Here is a 21,385-nt window from a genome sequence, read left to right on the forward strand (position 1 = left end):
TATTTGACTATTTTTCTGTCCTGCCTGTTTATTATCTTCCTGCATCTCCTCTCAATCCTAAAGAAAAACTGCTACATGGGTTCATTTATATTCACCTCATGAGTTACCTTTGAACTGCAGTTCTAAAAGATCTACCGAACGCAAAAATAGGAGTGCGCGCAGTGCGCCGGCAGCACCGGTGAGGTGAAGTTACCGGAGAACGAAACAGGTGATGCGCTCTGCTCAGCAGCAAAATGCATCAGGCACAAATAAATGACAGAAAACATAAAAGGAAATGAGCCGACATGAACAATCGCGTGTTAAGTTTGTTTTTGAGGTGGCGACACTTTGAGAATGTTACTGTGGCCGTGCTCAGGACGCATCTGTCTGGAGCGCATCAACGATCAGAGCTCAGCGCCTCTTAGCTCAAAATAATCCCCAGAGAGTCCACACTGAAAAAAGTGTGTGCGTCCTGACATGTAGCCGACATGAAGCGGTTCAAAGATAAAATAGCGGGACTGTTGAGGGAGTTTGAGATACGCTTTCAGATTTTTGGTGAACTTGAGAAGGACTTCCAAAATTTTTTGCTCCCCATTCACCGTGAATCCCTCTGATCTCCCCGCCAGCATCCAACTTGAAATAATAGACTTGCAGAGTTTGGAACCACTCGTCTTTGTGAGCAAGTTTCCTCTGTAATGAGTATAAATAAAACAAAGCTGCGCTCGAGGCTCACACAAGAACTTGAATCACATCCTGAAGTTGGCCGCCACTCAGGATGTGATTCCTGATACTGATGCTCTGGTGAAAGCTCGAAGATGTCAGGTATCAAGAGTCACATAAACTTTAAGTGCTGCATGAAACTGATCTAACTGTGGGCGACGGTGACACAGGAGTTAAGAGCTCGCCCCGCAATTGGAAGCTTGCAGGTTCGAGCCCCGCCTAGTCTGTCGCTGTCATTGTCTCCTTGGGCAAGACACTTAACCCATGTTGCCCGCTGGTGGTGGTCGGAGGGACCGGTGGTGCCAGTGCTCGGCAGCCTTGCCTCTGTCAGTGCGCCCCAGGGCAGCTGTGGCTACATTGTAGCTCATCCCCACCAGTGTGTGAATGTGTGTGTGAATGGGTGAATGACTGGTTTTGTTGTAAAGTGCCTTGAGGGGTTCCAGGACTCTAGAAGGCGCTATATCAAATACAGGCCATTTACCATGAAACTGATCTAGCCATGTGATCTGAAAGCTCTTTGAATCACTAAGGAATGTTTATTAAAAAAAAATGTTTTTCTAATGTTCAAGTACACATCAGGTGGTTTATTAATAGTGATGTTGTACTTGTACTACTTTGGATACACTGTCCTCGGGCTCCAGCTATGTTTTATATCGATTGTATTAAAACAAAGAAAACAATCTAAAGTTGTTTTTAATTTACCGGTCCGGCCCACTTGGGACTAGATTTTCCTCAGTGTAGCCCCTGAGCTAAAATGAGTTGACACCCCTGGCCTAAGCTATCATTTGTATGCAGATGATTGTCAGATCTACCTGACCTTAAACAACCCAAATGCTCTCACAGCCAATGCCTGACAAAGGTGAAGAGCTGACTATCTGACAATTTTCTAAACCCAAATTAGTGAAAATCTGAGGAAAGTCTCATGGATCTTCAAAGCTTCACACTTGCTCTCTGCTTTGGCTGCTCTCAGCTATGACATGAAGCAGTTTGTGACCAGCCTTGGGGTCAAATTGGGCTCTGACCTTTCAATGGCCTACCAGATTAATGCTGTGGTCAGATCTTAGTTTTTCCCCATGAAGTTTAAGATTTTAACCTTCGTTTTCAAAGCCATGAGCGCTAGCTTAACTAGCAGACCTGGTTGATTATGTGCAGGTCGGCTGACTGTCTGTTGCTTTGTGTTCCCTCTATGAGACATGCTTTTGTGTTTGCTGCACCAACCCTCTGGAACGCTCGTGCGACTGGCGCCGTCCCTCACTGATGTTAACTCATCACTTAAAGCCTACTTTTATGATCTGGCATTTCAACACCCATGAACTATAATTGTTGCAATGTGTTTTATTACAGACTATGTTTTATGCTTTTTTGTGGTTTTATTGTTGATTATGTCTTTATTGATATGTGTACTGTGTTTTAATTTGTACAGCACTTTGGTCGGCTGCCATGCTGTTATTAAATGATTTTATTAATAAATTTGATATGGTATTAAAAGAAATTCAAGAAAATTCTGCAAACAGGTACGCAAACCCTAAAATGTAAAAAAATACTTTTGATATGAATTAAAGATCGCTACGCATAAAATCTACCAAGAAGAAATGCGGTTTCAGGCATGTGTGTGGGTGTGTGTATTCTAACAGACAGCTGTACCAGAGAATAGGCGCTAAGGTTAAAGTTTGACAAGAATAAATACATTTTTATGCATTTAATATACTGATTTATGTATAATTTCTCAAGACAGCTTGAAGAGAGTTAACTTGTAAATGTTTTACAGGAGAAAAAAATATCGATATATATCGTATATCGGAATTCATCAAAAATATATTGAGATATAAGTTTTGGTTCATATCGCCCAGCCCTACCTTGAGTCACATAAAAATGTGACTTAACGTAATACATGCAACAGCCCCATCTAGTGGACAACTGTTGTTTCTGTGCATACCTGTGGTTATCGTCCATTTATCGTTATCAAGGTGAAATCCTCAATATATCGTGATATTGATTTTAGGCCATATCGCCCAGCCCTACCATCAACAGTGCAGACTCAGTGCTGTGTCCAGCCCTAAATCCAGGCTGAAATGTCTCATCAGGGAAGTTCTAAAAATAATGCTCGAATACTGAAGATGATCCTTTTTTCGCCATCTTTCTGCAGTCCTACATTCAGACCTACATGCCTGAGTGGTCTCACAGAGCCAAGGCTCCCTTCTTTGTCTAGGTTTCCTAGACTTGGGACACACACACCCACACGCACACACACACACCTATATCCAAAATATTCCTGCTGATGGAATCAAAATTAAAGTCCTCAGCGTTGAGAGACATTGAGTTCAACCTCTCTTCCTCTAAAGTTAAAAGCTCAACAAACTCTTAACTCTTTCTGCATTTAAAGCATGCCAACATCAGCCACAGGAGGAGGGCAAGGCAAAATTCAATCACATAAAACAGGTGAATGGTCTGAAAATGTGGGAGAGACAAAGTACTGAAAGGTACTACATAGTACTTGTATAACTGCTTACCTCATCATGTGACCTTTTGACTCTCTCTTCATCCTTCCTGGACTTTTTTAGCGCATCAGGTCCAACAATGGACAGAACACTGCGCAGTCTAAAACAACATAAGACTCAAATCAGCTTGTAAACAAACAATTTGATTGGCTGAGTGTAAGCTGACCACGAAACAGTCAGATTATCAAACAAATGCACAAATGTTATTTGTCCCACCTCTCGCGACGGTCAGCTGGTCCCTCTCCAAACAATGTAATTGGCTCGCCTAGTGCTCGGAGGCCGGCCTTAACTTCGGTGTCATCGGTGGACACAGTGATCTGCCGTGCTCGTCTGCGCCGCTCAAACTCTGCAAGCACCTCCTGCTGCCGCTCACTGACCCGCTCTTCCATCTCCAGAGTCTCTCCTAAACAAAATAACGAGAAAAGTCGTGATTTAAGCAAAACCTTTTTTTATAATTAATGACACTTGTATGTAGTAGAAGAAGAAGAATTAGTCTTTTACATTGCACCTCTCAAGATAAAAATCACAAGGCGCTTCACAAGAACAAAAAGTAATTAAAGCTGCAAGCAGCGTCGTTCGGCCCTCGCAGCTCTGCGGCCCGGTGTACCCGGGCACATCCGCGGAACAGAAACGTTGACCCCAACATCAGAAACTGCGAACGGTCTCCTCGTCTGCACTTCACCCTGACTCAGCATCTCCTCTGAGCCCACCAATAAATTACACATCTCACCACTAGGGGATACTCTATATTTACCACACTGGTGGTGTCATGACACAGACCAAGTTTAATGCTATTCTGACCACGGTTTTTGAAGTTATTGAAGGTTAAAGTTATCTAGGGGCCTCCCCATCCCCACACATTTCTCTCCTCCTGCTCCCTCACATCATCACACAAACATGCACATAGGACCTTGAGGGGTGGACAAGTCAGGGAGTGCAGGTATGGACCCCATTTCCACATTCCTGTGGCAACCTGCCCCTTAATTTTATTTGCACCTTAAACACTTCCACCGACGACATTCCACGCAAACACACACTTAGGGCCTTGGGAGTGAGCACATTCAACAGCATTTGGCAGGGGGATTTCTTGGCCTCATCCCGAGTGCCGGTGCCCACTTCCAATTTTAAACTGCACTTAGACACTAAGGGCTGTGGGTGCAAGTGAGGTGGTGGTGGCATCAGCTGGCATAGGCCAGATGATGCCCGCACTGCCCGCTCACCACAGCCATGGAATACACCTCATCAACACTCACTAAAACCATATTGGAGCAGGCGGAGGGAGACTAGGGGTCTTAGCACACCTCTGTTGTCACTTGGCTTCCTGGGGCTGGAGGCTAGGAGGGAGATCTGGCCGTCTGGTTGGGGTCTGGGGTGGTGGGTTGCTGTGCTCAGCATTGGGCGGGGGAGCCTGCTCATCAGCACCCCAGCAGAAAGGGTCAAACTCTGGTAACCGGTGATGGTTGTACCCTATGTGCAGCAGTACCGGGACCAGAGTGAATAGGGTGTGTATGGGGAGCATGAGTGGGTGTCCGGCATGCAAGGTTTTATGGACTGATGAAATGAGTCTTGATGGGCCAGATGGATGGGCCCGTGGCTGGATTGGTAAAGGGAAGAGAGCTCCAGTCCGACTCAGACACCAGCAAGGTGGAGGTGGAGTACTGGTTTGGGCTGGTATCATCAAAGATGAGCTTGTGGGGACTTTTCGGGTTGAGGATGGAGTCAAGCTGAACTCCCAGTCCTACTGCCAGTTTCTGGAAGACACCTTCTTCAAGCAGTGGTACAGGAAGAAGTCTGCATCCTTCAAGAAAAACATGATTTTCATGCAGGACAATGCTCCATCACACGCGTCCAAGTACTCCACAGCGTGGCTGGCAAGAAAGGGTATAAAAGAAGAAAAACTAATGGCATGGCCTCCTCGTTCACCTGATCTGATCCCCATTGAGAACCTGTGGTCCATCATCAAATGTGAGATTTACAAGGAGGGAAAACAGTACACCTCTCTGAACAGTGTCTGGGAGGCTGTGGTTGCTGCTGCACGCAATGTTGATGGTGAACAGATCAAAACACTGACAGAATCCATGGATGGCAGGCTTTTGAGTGTCTTTGCAAAGAAAGGTGGCTATATTGGTCGCTGATTTGTTTTTGTATTGTTTTTGAATGTCAGAAATGTATATTTGTGAATGTGGAGATGTTATATTGGTTTCACTGGTAAAAATAAATAATTGAAATGGGTATATATTTGTTTTTTGTTAAGTTGCCTAATAATTATGCACAGTAATAGTCACCTGCACACACACAGATATTCCCCTAAAATAGCTAAAACTACAAACAAACTAAAAACTACTTCCAAAAACATTCAGCTTTGATATTAATGAGGTTTTTGGGTTCATTGAGAACATGGTTGTTGTTCAATAATACAATTATTCCTCAAAAATACAACTTGCCTAATAATTCTGCACTGCCTGTATCCTTTCCCCTTCCTTTAGGCCATGCTTCATTAAGCTTAGTGAAGCTTTCACGAAAAATAGTGACAAGTTTTGAAAGTAGATGAAATTGTTTTGGGATTGTTTAATCCCAGATTAATACTAATGATGATGATGATGAGGGGACGTAGACTCTGGATGATGATGAGGGAACAAAGACTCTGGAGGCGTAGACGAAAGCGCCCGAGGGAGTTGAGGCTGGAACGGCGTGATGACCGGAGGCGCTTGAGGCTGCAGCGGTGTAGCTGCTAAACCTTGGATCTGGGAAGACAGTGAATTTGCAGAGGGGTTTTCGGGGCCACCACCGTCGCGTCATCAGGAATCAGCTGCGCAATACCGCCGCAGCAGGCCTGGAAGGAGGGGTGGAACCTCTGCGTGGCAGTGGCCTCATTGCCAGACGCATTCCCCAGAAAGAGGACTCCTGTTCCTTTTCCAGCTTCATGAACTCAAGGAGCATGAGATACTCAACTGCTGGATCCATGACAGGTTAGATCGAATGTTCGCTCTACTCCTGCTGTGCCAGTTCTGCGTCGGGTCTACGTTTTGGCCAAATTATTCTGTCACGCTCAGAACTTGGAGGACCCTGGATGACACCAAACACAGTAAGCAGTTTATAAGTCTTTATTAGCCAGGAGCTAAGATGTGGAGGTGCTACCGGGGTAATACTCAGGTAAGAGCAGACACGAAGACAGGCGTGGGTCGAAGCCAGGTCGGGACTAAGTAGGTACAGGGAGCAGGCTGGAGACGTGGTAGTAGACAGGCGAGGGTCGTGGTGGCAGCCAGAGGTCTTGAAGATGGTCAGGTGTGGAAAACGAGGTCAAGGGACTGATCTGGCAGGAAGGAAGGCTGGAAGATCTACTAGCAAAAAGTGTTCAATAATCTGGCAGGGAACTGGTGGCTGGCTGGTGAATATATAGCAGGGGGAGCAGGTGAGTGAGAAGAGCGGATGACAGGATGCAGGTGATGGTAATTAAGAGGCTGAGGGCTTGATTGAGGAGGCAGCAGAGGCAGAGGAGGGTTTATGCCTGGGAGTCATGACAGAAACGGCCAACACGGGGTTAAAATCACCACTTCAAACCAAAATGGCCGACTTCCTGTTTGATGTTGACCATGGTTGCAAGAGGCTTTTCTGTGCGGAGTGTTGGGTACTACAAGTGTACAAAATTTCATAACTGTACGATATTTATTGAGGGAGGTATTTTTACATTCTAGGGGGCGCTGTGGAGTTGTTTTTGTGGTTGTTTCTAAGCAGCAGTTTAGCAAAACGCTCAGCAACCTCTTACCTGTTAGAGGGTTAAGGTACCTCTTACCTGTTAGAGGGTTAAGGTACCTCTTACCTGTTAGAGGGTTAAGGTACCTCTTACCTGTTAGAGGGTTAAGGTACCTCTTACCTGTTAGAAAGTGATCGCTGTAAGCGCCATCATTGTCCGTTTCAGCTCCTGTTTTAAGCCGTAGAATACTGATCCACTTCTGCCGTCTTCTTTCAGTATGTGTTTTTTTAGTGGTGCACAACAGTTGGGACTTTGTCCTGACGTTTGCCTTTGTCCTGATTAAAGTGATTTTAATAACCATAGACCGCATAGAATTTCAGCATTTTAACGCCCAGTCACCAAAGTAAATAGGGTTCTGTTCAGCGCCGGCTACTTCCGGACCCTTAGCTGCATTTGGTGATGTAGTTGCAACATCATGTGAAACCCATCTATGAAGACCTCTGCATGCCCCCTCCACATCTTAATACTCATGGGTGTTTAAAAGTGCTTTTCAGTCCATCTGTCCCAGCGTGCTCTCTATAATTAATGCTTCTCTGGTCTCTGGTCAGGTCCCAGCTTACTTTAAGAACGCTGTAATCCACCCGCTTCTTAAAAACCCGAGTCTCGGGCAAGAAGCTATTATCTCTGTAATACCTAAGCCACAGAAAAACAAAGAAGAAGCAACAAACTATAGGCCGATTTCAATTCTTAATATAGACTACAAAATATATACAACAATAATAACTAATAGAATTAAAGGATTTCTTCCAGATATAATCAATGAGGATCAATGTGGCTTTGTTGTAGAGAGAAAAACGCAAGATAACATACGACGAACACTGCACATAATACAAGAAATTAATTCCAAAAGAATACCGGCAACTATAATAAGCTTTGATGCAGAAAAGGCATTTGATAGGGTAAACTGGGAATTCCTATATGCAACATTAAAAAAATTTGGATTTAATGAACAGACAGTAAACTGTATTAAGGCCCTGTATACAGAACCAAGAGCACGAATTAAAATAAATGGATCAATAACAGATGAGATACAGATAACAAGAGGAACAAGACAGGGCTGTTGTCTCAGCCCTACTCTGTTCGCGCTATATATTGAACCTTTAGCACAGGCAATTAGACAGGAGGATGAAATAAAAGGAATAGAAATTAATAATAAGGAACATACCATAAGCCTCTTTGCAGACGATATATTAATATACATAAACAGTCCGACTAATAACCTAAGGAACCTATTGGGACTAATGAGAGCCTATGGGGAACACTCAGGATATAAGATTAACATACATAAAACACAGGCATTGTTATATGATCACACACTAAAAACAGAATTGATCAAATATAAGATTAAATGGGATAATACCCACATTAAGTACTTAGGAGTCAACATAACTAAAGACCTGAAGAATCTATTTCAACAAAATTATGAGGAATTAAATCAAACGATTAACGCAGACCTAAACAGATGGACATCCTATCCATTACAACTATACGACAGAATAAACATTATCAAAATGAATATCTTGCCACGACTCTTATATATGTTTCAATCCCTCCCAATACAAATACCAACAATACAATTCAATAAATGGAATAAACAATTATCAAGATTTATTTGGAAAAGCAAAAAACCAAGAATTAGAAGGTCTACCCTACAACTAGCAAAAGAACAGGGAGGGAGGGCTGTGCCAAATATATACCATTACTATCAGGCAGCACAAATAGCACCACTCATTGATTGGTGTGACCCGCAAAACTTGAACCACTGGAAAATAATAGAGACAAAGAGAAAGGAAATACCAATCCAAACATTACTGGGGGAAAATACCAGAAAAGAATACTGGACGAAAAATATTGAAAAACTGGACCCGATAACTAAGTTTAGTTTAGAAACCTGGTGGAACATAAGCAAGAAACTAAAAATAGAGGGAGAGCTAAGATTGCTAAGATGGATAGGGTGGGACTCGGACTTTGAACCTGGAAAAAGGGATAATAGATTCAAAAAATGGAATGAGACAGGAATGACAGCATTAGGAATAATTCAGAAAGAAGGGATGATAAACAGTTTCCAAGAATTGAAAGAAAAATTTGACGTGGAAAATAAGGATATGTTTAGATATTTACAACTAAGAGATTACTACACTAACAGAATTCAAAGGAAAATTCAAGGGAATAATCAAATAATAACAATGATGATCCAAACATATACAAATCCAGCACCTAAACGGAAATTATCCATAATATATAAAACATTATTGACGATAGAAAACCACTCAACACAGTATATCAAAGAAAAATGGGCAAAAGAAATTAGGGAAGAAATACTGGACGGGGAATGGGAGGAGATGTGGAAAACACAAAATAGGACAACACAATCACAAAAATGGAGGGAATTTGCCTGGCAGAACCAAATACGATACTTCAGCACACCGAAAATCATAAGTAAACAAATACAAAAACAAACGAGATGTTGGAGGAATTGTGGAAATATAGAATCCAATCACGCCCACATATTTTGGGAATGCAAGAACATAAAACCTTTTTGGAATCAAATATATGAGAACACCAAAATAATATTAGGATATTATTTTCCACAGACATTTAAATTAATGTACTTAGGATCCATACGGGAAGAAATAGCGGGGGGAGACCAATATCTGATGAGGATACTCATGATAGCAGCCAAGAAAGCCATCACTAGAAAATGGTCCAGACCAGAGACCCCAACAATAGAAGAATGGAAGACAATTGTTGGAGAAATACAGGAAATGGAGAAGCTGACATTTAGACTAAGACTGAAAGGGGAACAAATGCATAAACGATGGGCTAAATGGAGACATACAGATATATAGAACTGGAGAGAAAGAAGAAATCTGCAGATGAGCCGACCTTTTGATTTATTTATATATGGGTTTTTTTTTTTTGTTTTTTTTTTAAATCTTTTTATTATTATTATTTTTTCTTTTTTATTTATTTTGTTTTTCTGTCGTCTTTTTTTTCTTTTCGTTTTGTATGCATTGTAAGTACTCAAAAGAAGGAGAAGAAAAATGAATGATTAGAAAGAGAAAACAAGCCAAGAAGATAGAAATAGAAAAACAGGTTAATCGGGGAAGGAAGAACAACGGACACGGAAGGGAATGAGAAGACAAGAAGACAAAGGTAAAGAATGGACAGAATAACGGCGGAAGAGCACAAACAAAGAAAGACTTCTAGAAAACGAACGAGGGGAAATGAACAGAACTCAATGTTAAAAATATGATGAATGCTGAGTACGAAGGGGAATGTGTTTGTAAAGTAAAAGTTGATAAATAAAAAGTTAAAAAAAAAAAAAACCCGAGTCTCGACCCCTCTCTCCATAGCAGCTTCAGACCCATCTCTAAACTTCCGTTCATCTCCAAGATCTTGGAAAAGGTTTTGGCTAAACAACTCACAGCTGCTCTTGATGAACATAACATCTATGATAGCTTCCAGTCAGGTTTTTGTAGAGCTCATTCTACTGAAGCAGCTCTTCTTAGGGTCTCTAATGACCTTCTGACTCACAGTGATGCAGGGGACTGTTCTGTTCTGGTCCTGCTGGACCTGACTGCAGCCTTTGACACTGTTGACCATCACCTGCTACTGGAGAGGCTGAGAGACTGGGTAGGCCTATCTGGATCTGCTCTGGAGTGGTTCTCCTCTTATCTCTCCGATATAATTTTTATCATATTTTTAATATTAACTTTTTGTTCTTGTAAAGCGTCTTGTGATTTTTATCTTGAGGCGCTGCATAAGAAATTGTTTTCTTCTAAACACCAGTTACAGTGGCTCACATGAGGATCTGTAACTCAGCAGCAAACCCACCTGATGAGATGTTGATGTTTCCTGCCTTGATGCCCGCCTTTAACGCATCACTTCCTGCCACCATCTCTGAGCTCAAGCGCTCCCGCTCCTTCTCCTCCAGGCTGCCATAGAAAACGCGAGCCTTCTTCATGGTTGGAGCCAGCCCTTCGTCGTCCGACATTATAAATCACTTCTGGTGTTGCTGTAAAAATGCCACAAAGGAAAAAAAAAACTTTTATATCTCAAATTACATGTCACAATCTAATCAGGTAATTAATCAAAAACACCTGCACAAGGTTTCAGAGCCTTTTAAGGTAGAGGAGAAAGTGTTCTTGTGTACTTGTCAAGTCAGTTCTTGACAAGTACAGCAGAAAGTCTGTTCTACAGAGTAAGGGAGGACAAGGATGGCACTGGGGACAGAACCGCACTCCATTACGCTTTTGGAAACAAGTGCTCCTTTCTGCTACGGTTTAAAAAATTACCTTCAAAAAATCTATTTCTAGTTAGTCACTTAAAGAACAAACTTAAAGTAGAACTGCAAGAAGTTATCAACGGGTTCCAAGCCAACCAGCGCCAGTCCCCAACCCGGCCCCACCCTCGCCATTCCTCACGTGGCCCTGCCCCAAAAACACGTTCTCCTGTGATAAAAACTGCTGTGTCTCATTGATCTCCATTAGTGACATCATCGAGAAATGATTTTGAATATTAAAATCATTTAACCTAGGAGCTATTGAAAGAAATCACTTTGATTTTTGACTAAAATCCTAATAAAAAAGATCATTATATGAAAGGTGTTAGAAGCTGCTGTGTCTCATTGGTCTGGCTTACTAACATCATTGAGAAATTGTTTGGGGTTTTTACGTCAATTGTCTATTTTTTGCTAATTTTAAATATATTTTTAATCATTTTCTAAATTCTTTTTATATTTTACATTTTTTGTTTTTGTGAAGCGCCTCGTGATTTTTATCTTGAGAGGCGTTATTGAAAAGATCTTTTCTTCTACTTAACCTAGGGTGTATTGAAAGAAATTGTTTAATTTTTGACTAAATTCCTAATAAAAAATGTCAGATCTTGTGAAATAATATAAAAACTGCTGTGTCTCATTGGTCTACATCATTGAGAAATCTTCTTCTTTCTTTCGGTCTTTATTTTGGTTTATAGCATTAACATAAAATGTTTCTTTTCAAACAAAACAACAATATTAACAACTTGAATTTAAACCAAAAAAGGTATAGGCAGAAGCAATGCTTATTTTAGCCTACCCTATTTTCCACCTAAGATACATAACCAATATACATTTCTTTTATTTTCCCCAATATAAATAACCACAATGAAAATTCATTCATGTCTATACATACTTTTCATACCCTGTAACTATGTGACACTTCACACCTGCTTTAAACTTTAGTAAAGAAGTACATTTCTTCAAATCATCATCTAACTCATTCCACAATTTCACACCAACAACGGAAACATCTTGATTTCACATTAGTTCTGGCTTTTACAGATTCAAACATAAATACACCTCTGAGATTATAATGATCATCTCTTGGTTTGAAATAAACTTTTATGCAATTTGGGATATTGTTGTTAACTACTTTATGAAGAATCTCTAAGATTTTTACTTTAATAATATCTCCTAATTTTAGCGTTTTAGTTTGACTAAATAGATTATGGGTTGGTTCGAGGTATCCCAATGTATTAACTATTCTAATCGCCTTTTTTGTAATTTAAATACAGTCTCAACACACGTTTTACCTGCATTTCCCCAAACCTCTGCACAGTAAGACAAATAAGGCATAACTAAAGAGCTATAAATCAAAAACAAGGCTTTTTTTATTTAGTACATCACTAGTTTTATAAAGTATAGCAATAGATTTAGACACTTGCCGTTTGATATATTCAATATGTGGTTTCCAACTGAGTTTACTATCAATAATCACACCTAGGAATTTAGTTTCATGTACTTGTTCAATTGGGAATCCATTTAAATACAGCTTAGCACCGTCATTGTCCCTGTTCCCTGAAAATATCATAAATTTGGTTTTATTTTCATTTAGTGATAGCTTGTTGTAATCAAACCATTTTTTAATTGAACCCAATTCGTTTTCAACCTCTTGTAATAATTTACTCATATCTTTTCCCATATAAATGAAATTAGCATCATCTGCAAACATAATAAATTTTAACCAAGACGATACAGAAAAGATGTCGTTCAGGTATAGGTTGAATAATTTCGGTCCTAGCAACGAGCCTTGCGGTACACCACATATTACTCTTTCATGCTGTGAATCTATATCATTAACATTTACATATTGAAATCTACTGCTTAAATAACTTTCAAGCCATTGATTGGTTTTACCACAAAGACCATTGTATTCACATTTCTTGAGCAGGTATGTGTGATCAATTGTATCAAACGCCTTACTCAAGTCAGTTAAGACAGCCACTACATTAAGTTTTTGATCCACTGCTGTTGCAATCTGCTCTACCAATTCCATAACTGCTAATGAGGTTGAACGATTCTTCCTAAACCCATACTGATGGTCGTTTAAAAGATCAAACTTGTTGATAAATGCTTCAAATCTAATTACAAAAAGTTTCTCAAGTATCTTTGAAAACTGTGGCAGTAAAGAGATAGGTCTATAGTTACAAGCTAATCATTTATCACCACTTTTATAAATAGGAATAACTCTGGCTATTTTCATTTGTTCAGGGACTGTGCCACTTGAAAAGGATTTATTACAAATATAAGTAAAAGGTTCAATAATGTAATGGATAACCTCCTTAATGAGAGACATATCTATCCCATGAAAATCTAAGAACTTTTTACTCTTGAAACTATGTACCGCTTGGATCACATCACTTTGGCTTACACTGCTCAAAAACATTGTATTATTATTTTTATTTATTTCATGGTTAATGTCAACTTCTGGCAGCTTTTTAGCTAGATTAGGGCCAACATTCACAAAATATTTATTAAACTCATTCGCAATGTTCTTTTCATTTTTATTGTGAATATCTATACCTGATTATTTTGTATTTCTTATTAATTTATTTAACACATTCCATGTACCCTTAATATTATTTTTGTGTTTTAGGAAAAGCTGATCATAATATTCCTTTTTTCGCTTCCTTATTATTGTAGTTAATTTGTTTTTATATTCCTTATACCTTTTTTCTTTTTCCTTTGTTGGATTTTTTATAAAATCCAGATACAGTGATTTCTTTTTCTGGCAAGCCCTTTCCAATCCCCTAACAATCCAGGGTGGGGACCTTTTTTTTAAGTTTTGCTTATGATATTTTAGAGGACAATGTTTATCATAAGCTCCCAAAAATATTTCTAGAAATGCATTACAGGTGCTGGCCAGTAAATTAGAATATCATCAAAAGGTTGAAAATATTTCAGTAATTCCATTCAAAACGTGAAACTTGTACATTATATTCATGCAACGCACACAGACCAATGTATTTCCAATGTTCATTACATTTAAATTTTATATTCATAAGTGACAACTAATGAAAACTCCAAATTTGGTATCTCAAAAAATTAGAATATTCTGAAAAGGCTGAATATAGAAGACACCTGCTGCCACTCTAATCAGCTGATTTACTCAAAACACCTGCAAAGGCCTTTAAAAGGTCCCTCAGTCTTGTTTTGAAGGCACCACAATCATGGGGAAGACTTCTGACTTAACAGCTGTCCAAAAGACAATCATTGACACCTTGCACAAGGAGGGCAAGACACAAAAGGTGATTGCTAAAGAAGCTGGCTGTTCGCAGAGCTCTGTGTCCAAGCACATTAACAGACAGGCGAAGGGACGGAAAAAATGTGGTAGAAAAAAGTGTACAAGCTCTAGGGATAACCGCACCCTGCAGAGAATTGTGACGACAAACCCATTCAAAAATGTGGGGGAGATCCACAAAGAGTGGACTGCAGCTGGAGTCAGCGCTTCAAGAACCACCACGAGGAGACTCATGAAAGACATGGGATTCAGGTGTCGCATTCCGTGTGTCAAGCCACTCTTGAACAAGAAACAGCGCAAGACGCGTCTCGCCTGGGCCAAGGACAAAAAGGACTGGACTGATGCTGAGTGGTCCAAAGTTATGTTTTCTGATGAAAGCAAGTTCTGCATTTCCTTTGGAAATCAAGGACCCAGAGTCTGGAGGAAGAGCGGAGAAGCACAGAATCCACGTTGCATGAGGTCCAGTGTAAAGTTTCCACCGTCAGTGATGGTGTGGGGTGCCATGTCATCTGCCGGTGTTGGCCCACTCTGTTTCCTGAGGTCCAGGGTCAATGCAGCCGTCTACCAGGAAGTTTTAGAGCACTTCATGCTTCCTGCTGCTGACCAACTTTATGGGGATGCAGACTTCACCTTTCAACAGGACTTGGCACCTGCACACAGTGCCAAAACCACCAGCACCTGGTTCAAGGACCATGGTATCCCTGTCCTTGATTGGCCAGCAAACTCGCCTGACCTTAACCCCATAGAAAATCTATGGGGTATTGTGAAGCGGAGGATGCAATACGCTAGACCCAACAATGCAGAGGAGCTGAAGACGACTATCAGAGCAACCTGGGCTCTCATAACACCTGAGCAGTGCCACAGACTGATCGAGTCCATGCCACGCCGCATTACTGCAGTTATTGAGGCAAAAGGAGCCCCGACTAAGTATTGAGTGCTATACATGCACATTCTTTTCATGTTCATTCTTTTCAGTTGGCCAACATTAGAGAAACAAACATTTTTTCATTGGCCTTTAGAATATTCTAATTTTCTGAGATACCAGATTTGATGTTTTCATTGGTTGTCACCTATAAATATCAAAATTAAACGTAATAAACATCGGAAATACATTGGTCTGTGTGCATTGCATGAATATAATGTACAAGTTTCACGTTTTGAATGGAATTACTGAAATATTTTCAACCTTTTGATGATATTCTAATTTACTGGCCAGCACCTGTATAAGAATTATTAACATCATCAACATAAACATCAGTCCAATCAGAGCAAAACAGTTCATATTTCAGAGCTTCAATTGCAACAGAAGTTTTTTTTCTAGTTGTGGTATAATTTACATTTTCCAGAGATGTTTCATCACTTCTCATCATTTCCACCACAGTAAACACCAGTAAATGATCAGTAATATCAGTTAAAAAAGGCCATTCTTTGTCTTGACGTCAGATTGATTTATGAATATATTATCAATCGGTGTAATACTACGGCTGTTATCCTGCTTGGTCTCAGTATCAACGGAAGGAAACCTAAACTAAACATTAAATTGATAAATTCAGCTATTTTAGTATTATCATCTGATTTAAACATATCAGTATTATAATCACCACAAATTAAAGCAATTTTGTTCCTACATTGCCCAAATAATGTTTCAATACGTTCATTAAACTGATCTATAGAAGAACCAGGACTACGATACATACAACTTATAATGATGTTTCTGGATTTTTTACACTTAATTTCAATTGTCAGACACTCCATCAAATTCTCAACAATGAAGGTCATATTTGTTAGTTTCGTACAATCAAAACCAGTCCTAACAAAAAGTGCTACCCCACCCCCTCTTTGTTTTGTCTGCTCTGAGTAAACATTTCATAGCCATCCAGTTTATTCAATAACTCTTTTCCATCTTTGATCCAGGTATCTGAAATTGCAACTACTGTAAGTTTCTCCTTGAACTCATTTAGGTAATCTGAGATCTTAGATAAATTGTTGTAGAGACTTCTGCTGTTAAAGTGTATTAATGAAAATCCACACATACTCACTTTGAAGTCCTCTACAATATAATATTCACAGTCCAGGTGGGTGTTGCTGCAACCATTAATTTCTGAGTCAACTCCATTATCTATCAGATTTGATATTTTTTTTAGATTTTATGATCTACATCACTGACAAACCTAAAAAAAAATCTATTATTTCCTGATTTCTTGTAGTCTGCTGTGTCCATGAATTAAATACCATCTTCTTCTCATCATTTGAGTTTTTCCAGTTCAGAGAGGCTCTTGATGCTCACCACCATAGCCTGTTCTGGTGGTCCAGTAAGCTTGATCATTACTTTACAGTTCCTTATCCAGGTATCCTGTATTTTCCTCTCCTTCTTCAGAATTCTTGCTTGCCAGGCAATCTCTGCATTCTTCTTTGTCAGGTGCTCATTTACATACACTCCTGTGCCCTTAAGCTTCTTTACGACCTTTAACAAGTCAACTTTATGTTTCCTGCTCACAAACTGAATTATTGTTTTGTTTTTTTTTTCCAGTTTTTTTAGGAATTGTGTAGCATGCAGCTATAGTGGTGCTGTCAATAGAAATGCCCTTACTTCCAAAGAACTGAATAACTTGTTTCTCCAGTGACAAACTATTAATGGTAAATGGCCTGTATTTGATATAGCGCCTTCTGAGTCCTGCAACCCCCCAAGGCGCTTTACAACACAATCAGTCATTCACCCATTCACACACACATTCACACACTGGTGGGGATGAGCTACGATGTAGCCACAGCTGCCCTGGGGCGCACTGACGGAGGCGAGGCTGCTGAGCACAGGCGCCACCGGTCCCTCCGACCACCACCAGCAGGCAACGTGGGTTAAGTGTCTTGCCCAAGGACACAACGACAGCGACAGACTGAGCGGGGCTCGAACCTGCAACCTTCCGATTACGGGGCGAGATCTTAACTCCTGTGCCACCATCGCCCACGCAATGGTGGGTTAGGGTTAGTTCATTATTTATTAACTAACATTAACACTAATTGATAAATTTTTATTATGTTGTTTGAACCCAAGGGTCTCATTATCAGATTTTTTTAACTTGTTGGATTGATCTAAAAGTGCCCCCTTTTTTTTTTTTTTTTTTTACTTTGAGCCCCGCCCCGTCAAAGGTCTCTGCACGGCCCTGGTTTCAGTAGAACGAGCTCTACGAAAACCTGACTGCCTGGAAGCTATCATAGATGTTATGAGTGAGTTAGTAGTGAACTGGTGCTGCAACCCACACCAGTAGTGAACTGGTGCTGCAACCCACACCAGTAGTGAACTGGTGCTGTAACCGTAGCTGTGCAGAACACACACGGACCGCACGACGAAACCATAGAAGCGTTCTGATGTTCGCACGTGACTCGGAGCTAACGGCTCACGGACACGCGTGTCTAGCCGAGCACGCGCACCTGCTGTTTGGACCATAAGCGTGTTTCTCTGTTTTAAAGCTTCGTTTGTTTTGTTGTTCAAACTTACCGTAAAAACAGACGAAGCCGCAACGTCTCCTAGCACTGCAACCCGGATATGAAACTGTTGGCTTCCGGGTCAAAGCTTCTTTTTCCGGTTGGTGGATCCGTGGACTTATGGGTAATTAACCAATCTACCTGTTAGCCAGATAACCAAACAGCTGACGATCAGGACGAAGGAGAGTCTCGGTGCGTCAGGTAAAGTCACCTGGGTTCGTCACACAAACGGGTTCGGGTGGACGGAAGTAAAGTTGACATGATGTTCACAGATTCGACTTTTCCGCCTCAACAACTTCGGATGTTCTGGAACATAACGCTGTGTGGAGTCAACCCGCAACACCTGCGTTATTTAAAACCTCTGCTTGCGACGCTTTTACGTTGATGGGGTGACGGTGGCACAGGAGCCCAGAGCCCCCCCTTAACCGGAAGGTTGCAGGTTCGAAACTCATAGAGTTGCGTGTTTTCCCCATCCATGCGGGGCTTCCTTGCGGGGTTAGACGCGGTTTTCCCCCCCTACAGGCTAACTCTTGTAGGTCTGCCACATAAATCAACTTGCCCTGCTCTCCTAACATTTTTTGATAAATGTGTCTTTAATTAGGTGAATTTTTAATCTCCTCCACAGTAGGACCCTAAACCTAGTGGCGCCAAATCGTCACAGCTGATCGATACTCTTGTGCCCGGCTTGGTAAACCTTTTAGGTTAAGAAAAACTGGTTTTCTGATGTTGGGTGAATTTTTCTAACTTGAATTATCAGTAGGTCCTACACAATGCACGGTGGTGCCACCTGCTGGTGAAGGTGGAGGTTTGTCAGCAGTGGCAGAACCAACATTAGGACGAATTACTGGATGCTTTCTTTGCAGTGAGATGATAAAGCATCTGGAGGGCTTGTTAGTGACCTGAGCAGTGAGAAGCGTGATCAGTGAAACATGTAAATGAATGATAAACGACCCACGCTTGTGTAGCACCTTTCAGAGCCTGAGGACTCCAAAGCGCCTTACACTACAGTGCATCATTCATCCATTCACACGCTGGTGGAGATGAGCTACGATGTAGCTACAGCTGCCCTGGGGCACACTGACGGCCAAGGCTGTCAAGCACTGGTGCCACCGGTCCCTCCGACCACCACCAGCAGGTAAAGGTCTTGCCCAAGGACACCACGGCAGCATTCTCTGTCTGAAGCTGGGATCGAAATTGCCACCTTCGGGTTAGTGGACAACCCGCTCTACTCCTGAGCTGCTGCTGTCCATCATGTAGTTCTGAGCTGCTGATAAAATTCAGGGCTGACTACAAAATCTTGCTCATCACATATAAGGCCACTCACAACCTTGCCCCTCGTACCTCTCCCATCTCATAAAGGTTTCTACACACTCCCCAGTTGCCATCAACCGGCACAGTCCCCCTGCCCGTCCTGTCACCGTGGGACGTCTGCCCCCTAACCCCTCTCCGTGGAAGTCATTACCAGCTGAACCCTCCACCTGTTGAAGCTTTTCTCTTCCCTGTAACTATGTTTGACGTTTTATCGTGCTTTTGAATGCACCACTCATTTAATGCTTGTTCGACTGTTTCGTTTGCTTTTACTTTACAGTGAACTTGAGTTTTTAGAAAGTATTTTTACGATGATTATTCACTTCACACATCTGTTTGACTGTAATATCCAGTTGTTGGTCTTCTATTTTTAGCGCTAACTATTTGTTTCTAATTCACTGTTAGCCATATTGGCTAAACGTTAGCTTCTAGCCACTTCAGCCAATATTAAAGTCAAACAAAACAATGCCGTGGCTTCTTAACTTCTGGGTCGCTCCTGTCACTGGCTTTTTTTTTCCTGTTAAAGATTTAAAAATATTCCTACTATGAGGAAATTCAAGCTCCTTCAGTGTTGTTAGTTTGGAGTCAAAGGCAAGAAATCATATAAAATATCTAAACAAATGAGACCTCCTAACCACCAGCTCACATCTACGACCTGGCCTCATAGCCTGCTACAGAGCGACTTCATGTTTGTTTACGGTCCACTAAACATCAGGTTTCAGCAGGTTTCAGCAGGGGACATTTGCACGGACATCACACGTAAAAAATATTTCTAGTCGATTGTTTTTCTAAATGTTAGTATTTGTTGTGCAGGTGCATAACAAAAACGAGGAAGATGCTGAGGAGGAAACCAACTCGTCTGGAGCTGAAGATCGATGACACAGAGGAGTTTGAGAGCATCAAGAAAGAGCTTGAGGTTTCAGTCACTCTTCTTTGTTCTGACCTGTAGCTGTCGTCACCAGATCTAATCAGAGGGTGACTATTGATGTGCTTTTTTTGCTGTCTTTGGTTTTTCTGACATCAGATGAAAACAGGTTGTTGATCTTAACATGTTTGTTTTTCTTTGTTTAGTCCAGAAAGCGTCAGCGAGAAGAAGCTGAGGCAGGAGGAGGAGTGGGTGGAGCTTCTGTCATTGGTGTGGATCTGATTGGGGGTGCAGCTTCTGGCTCAGCATCCTCTTCCACTGCTGCGTCCAGGGCAGAGCTGATCAACGAGAGAATCGGCTACAAGCCCCACCCTAAACCCGCCACGCTGCCAACCTTATTTGGAAGTTTGCAGTTTTAATAAAACTCAGAAAACATGTTTGTATGTATGTGTGTGTTTGTTTGTATGTGTGTGTTTGTGTGTGTGTGGACCACTGGTACGTTACACCAGTGAGTCATGGCAGATGGCTGCTTATATGGAGCCATGATCCTCTGGAGTTTTGTTCCTGTTAAAAGGGAGTTTTCCTCTCCACTGTCGCTGCATGCAACAGTGGAGAGGATCAGACAAGATCATCGGGTGAGGGATCAGAAAAAGAGCAGCCCGAATACCTCTTATGATAAATTATATAAATGGAAACCGTGTTCCCTCGCCTGGACGTGGGTCACCAGGGCCCCCCTCTGGAGCCAGGCCTGGAGGTGGGGTACGTTGGCGAGGGCCTGATGGCCGGGCACAGCCCGAAGAGGAAACATGGGTCCCCCTTCCCATGGGCTCTCCACTCGTGGGAGGGGCCAAAGGGGTTGGGTGCAATGTGTGACGGGTGGTAGTCAAGGGCGGGGACCTTGGCAGTCTGATCCTCGGCTACAGAAGCTGGCTCTTGGCAAATGGAATGTCACCTCTCTGGTGGGGAAGGAGCCTGAGTTGGTGTGTGAGGTTGAGAGGTTCCGACTAGATATAGTCGGGCTCACCTCAACGCATGGCTCTGGCTCTGGAACCAGTTTCCTTGAGAGGGGTTGGACTTTCTACCACTCTGGAGTTGCTCCCACTGAGAGGCGCCGAGCAGGGGTGGACATACTAGTTGCCCCCCATCTGGATGCCTGTACGTTGGGGTTTACCCCAGTGAGTGAGATGGTAGCCTCCCTCTGGGAGTATGGGGTACC

General features: G+C 41.7%; 2 protein-coding genes across 2 annotated transcripts in view; one reads left to right on the forward strand and one right to left on the reverse strand.

Moving 5' to 3' along the window:
* The window catches only part of prpf4 (pre-mRNA splicing tri-snRNP complex factor PRPF4), a 29,660-nt gene extending 11,513 nt beyond the window's left edge, over nt 1–18,147 (reverse strand). The window contains exons 1-4 of the mRNA XM_015943266.3: nt 18,010–18,147; nt 10,789–10,969; nt 3,414–3,600; nt 3,210–3,297 (exon numbers count right to left, since the gene is read on the reverse strand). Of these exons, the coding sequence (XP_015798752.1) occupies nt 3,210–3,297; nt 3,414–3,600; nt 10,789–10,948 (435 nt within the window). The 5' untranslated portion in view covers nt 10,949–10,969; nt 18,010–18,147. The remainder of the gene's footprint in view (nt 1–3,209; nt 3,298–3,413; nt 3,601–10,788; nt 10,970–18,009) is intronic.
* On the forward strand, nt 18,063–20,606 carry cdc26 (cell division cycle 26 homolog). Its single transcript, XM_015943267.3, has 3 exons — nt 18,063–18,197; nt 20,118–20,220; nt 20,376–20,606. The coding sequence occupies exons 2-3, from the start codon at nt 20,140–20,142 to the stop codon at nt 20,586–20,588; spliced, it is 294 nt and encodes a 97-aa protein (XP_015798753.1). The 5' UTR covers nt 18,063–18,197; nt 20,118–20,139; the 3' UTR covers nt 20,589–20,606.
* The last annotated feature ends 779 nt before the right edge of the window (nt 20,607–21,385 follow it).

The sequence above is a fragment of the Nothobranchius furzeri genome, chromosome 6, assembly GCF_043380555.1.
Source record: "Nothobranchius furzeri strain GRZ-AD chromosome 6, NfurGRZ-RIMD1, whole genome shotgun sequence".
Lineage (NCBI taxonomy): Eukaryota > Metazoa > Chordata > Actinopteri > Cyprinodontiformes > Nothobranchiidae > Nothobranchius > Nothobranchius furzeri.

Bases quoted from the DNA above. Each gene is read 5' to 3' on its own strand.
- cdc26 (XM_015943267.3), top strand. From the start codon at position 20,140: ATGCTGAGGAGGAAACCAACTCGTCTGGAGCTGAAGATCGATGACACA. The intron at 20,221-20,375 runs GTTTCAGTCACT...TTCTTTGTTTAG, and splicing joins GCATCAAGAAAGAGCTTGAG to TCCAGAAAGCGTCAGCGAGA.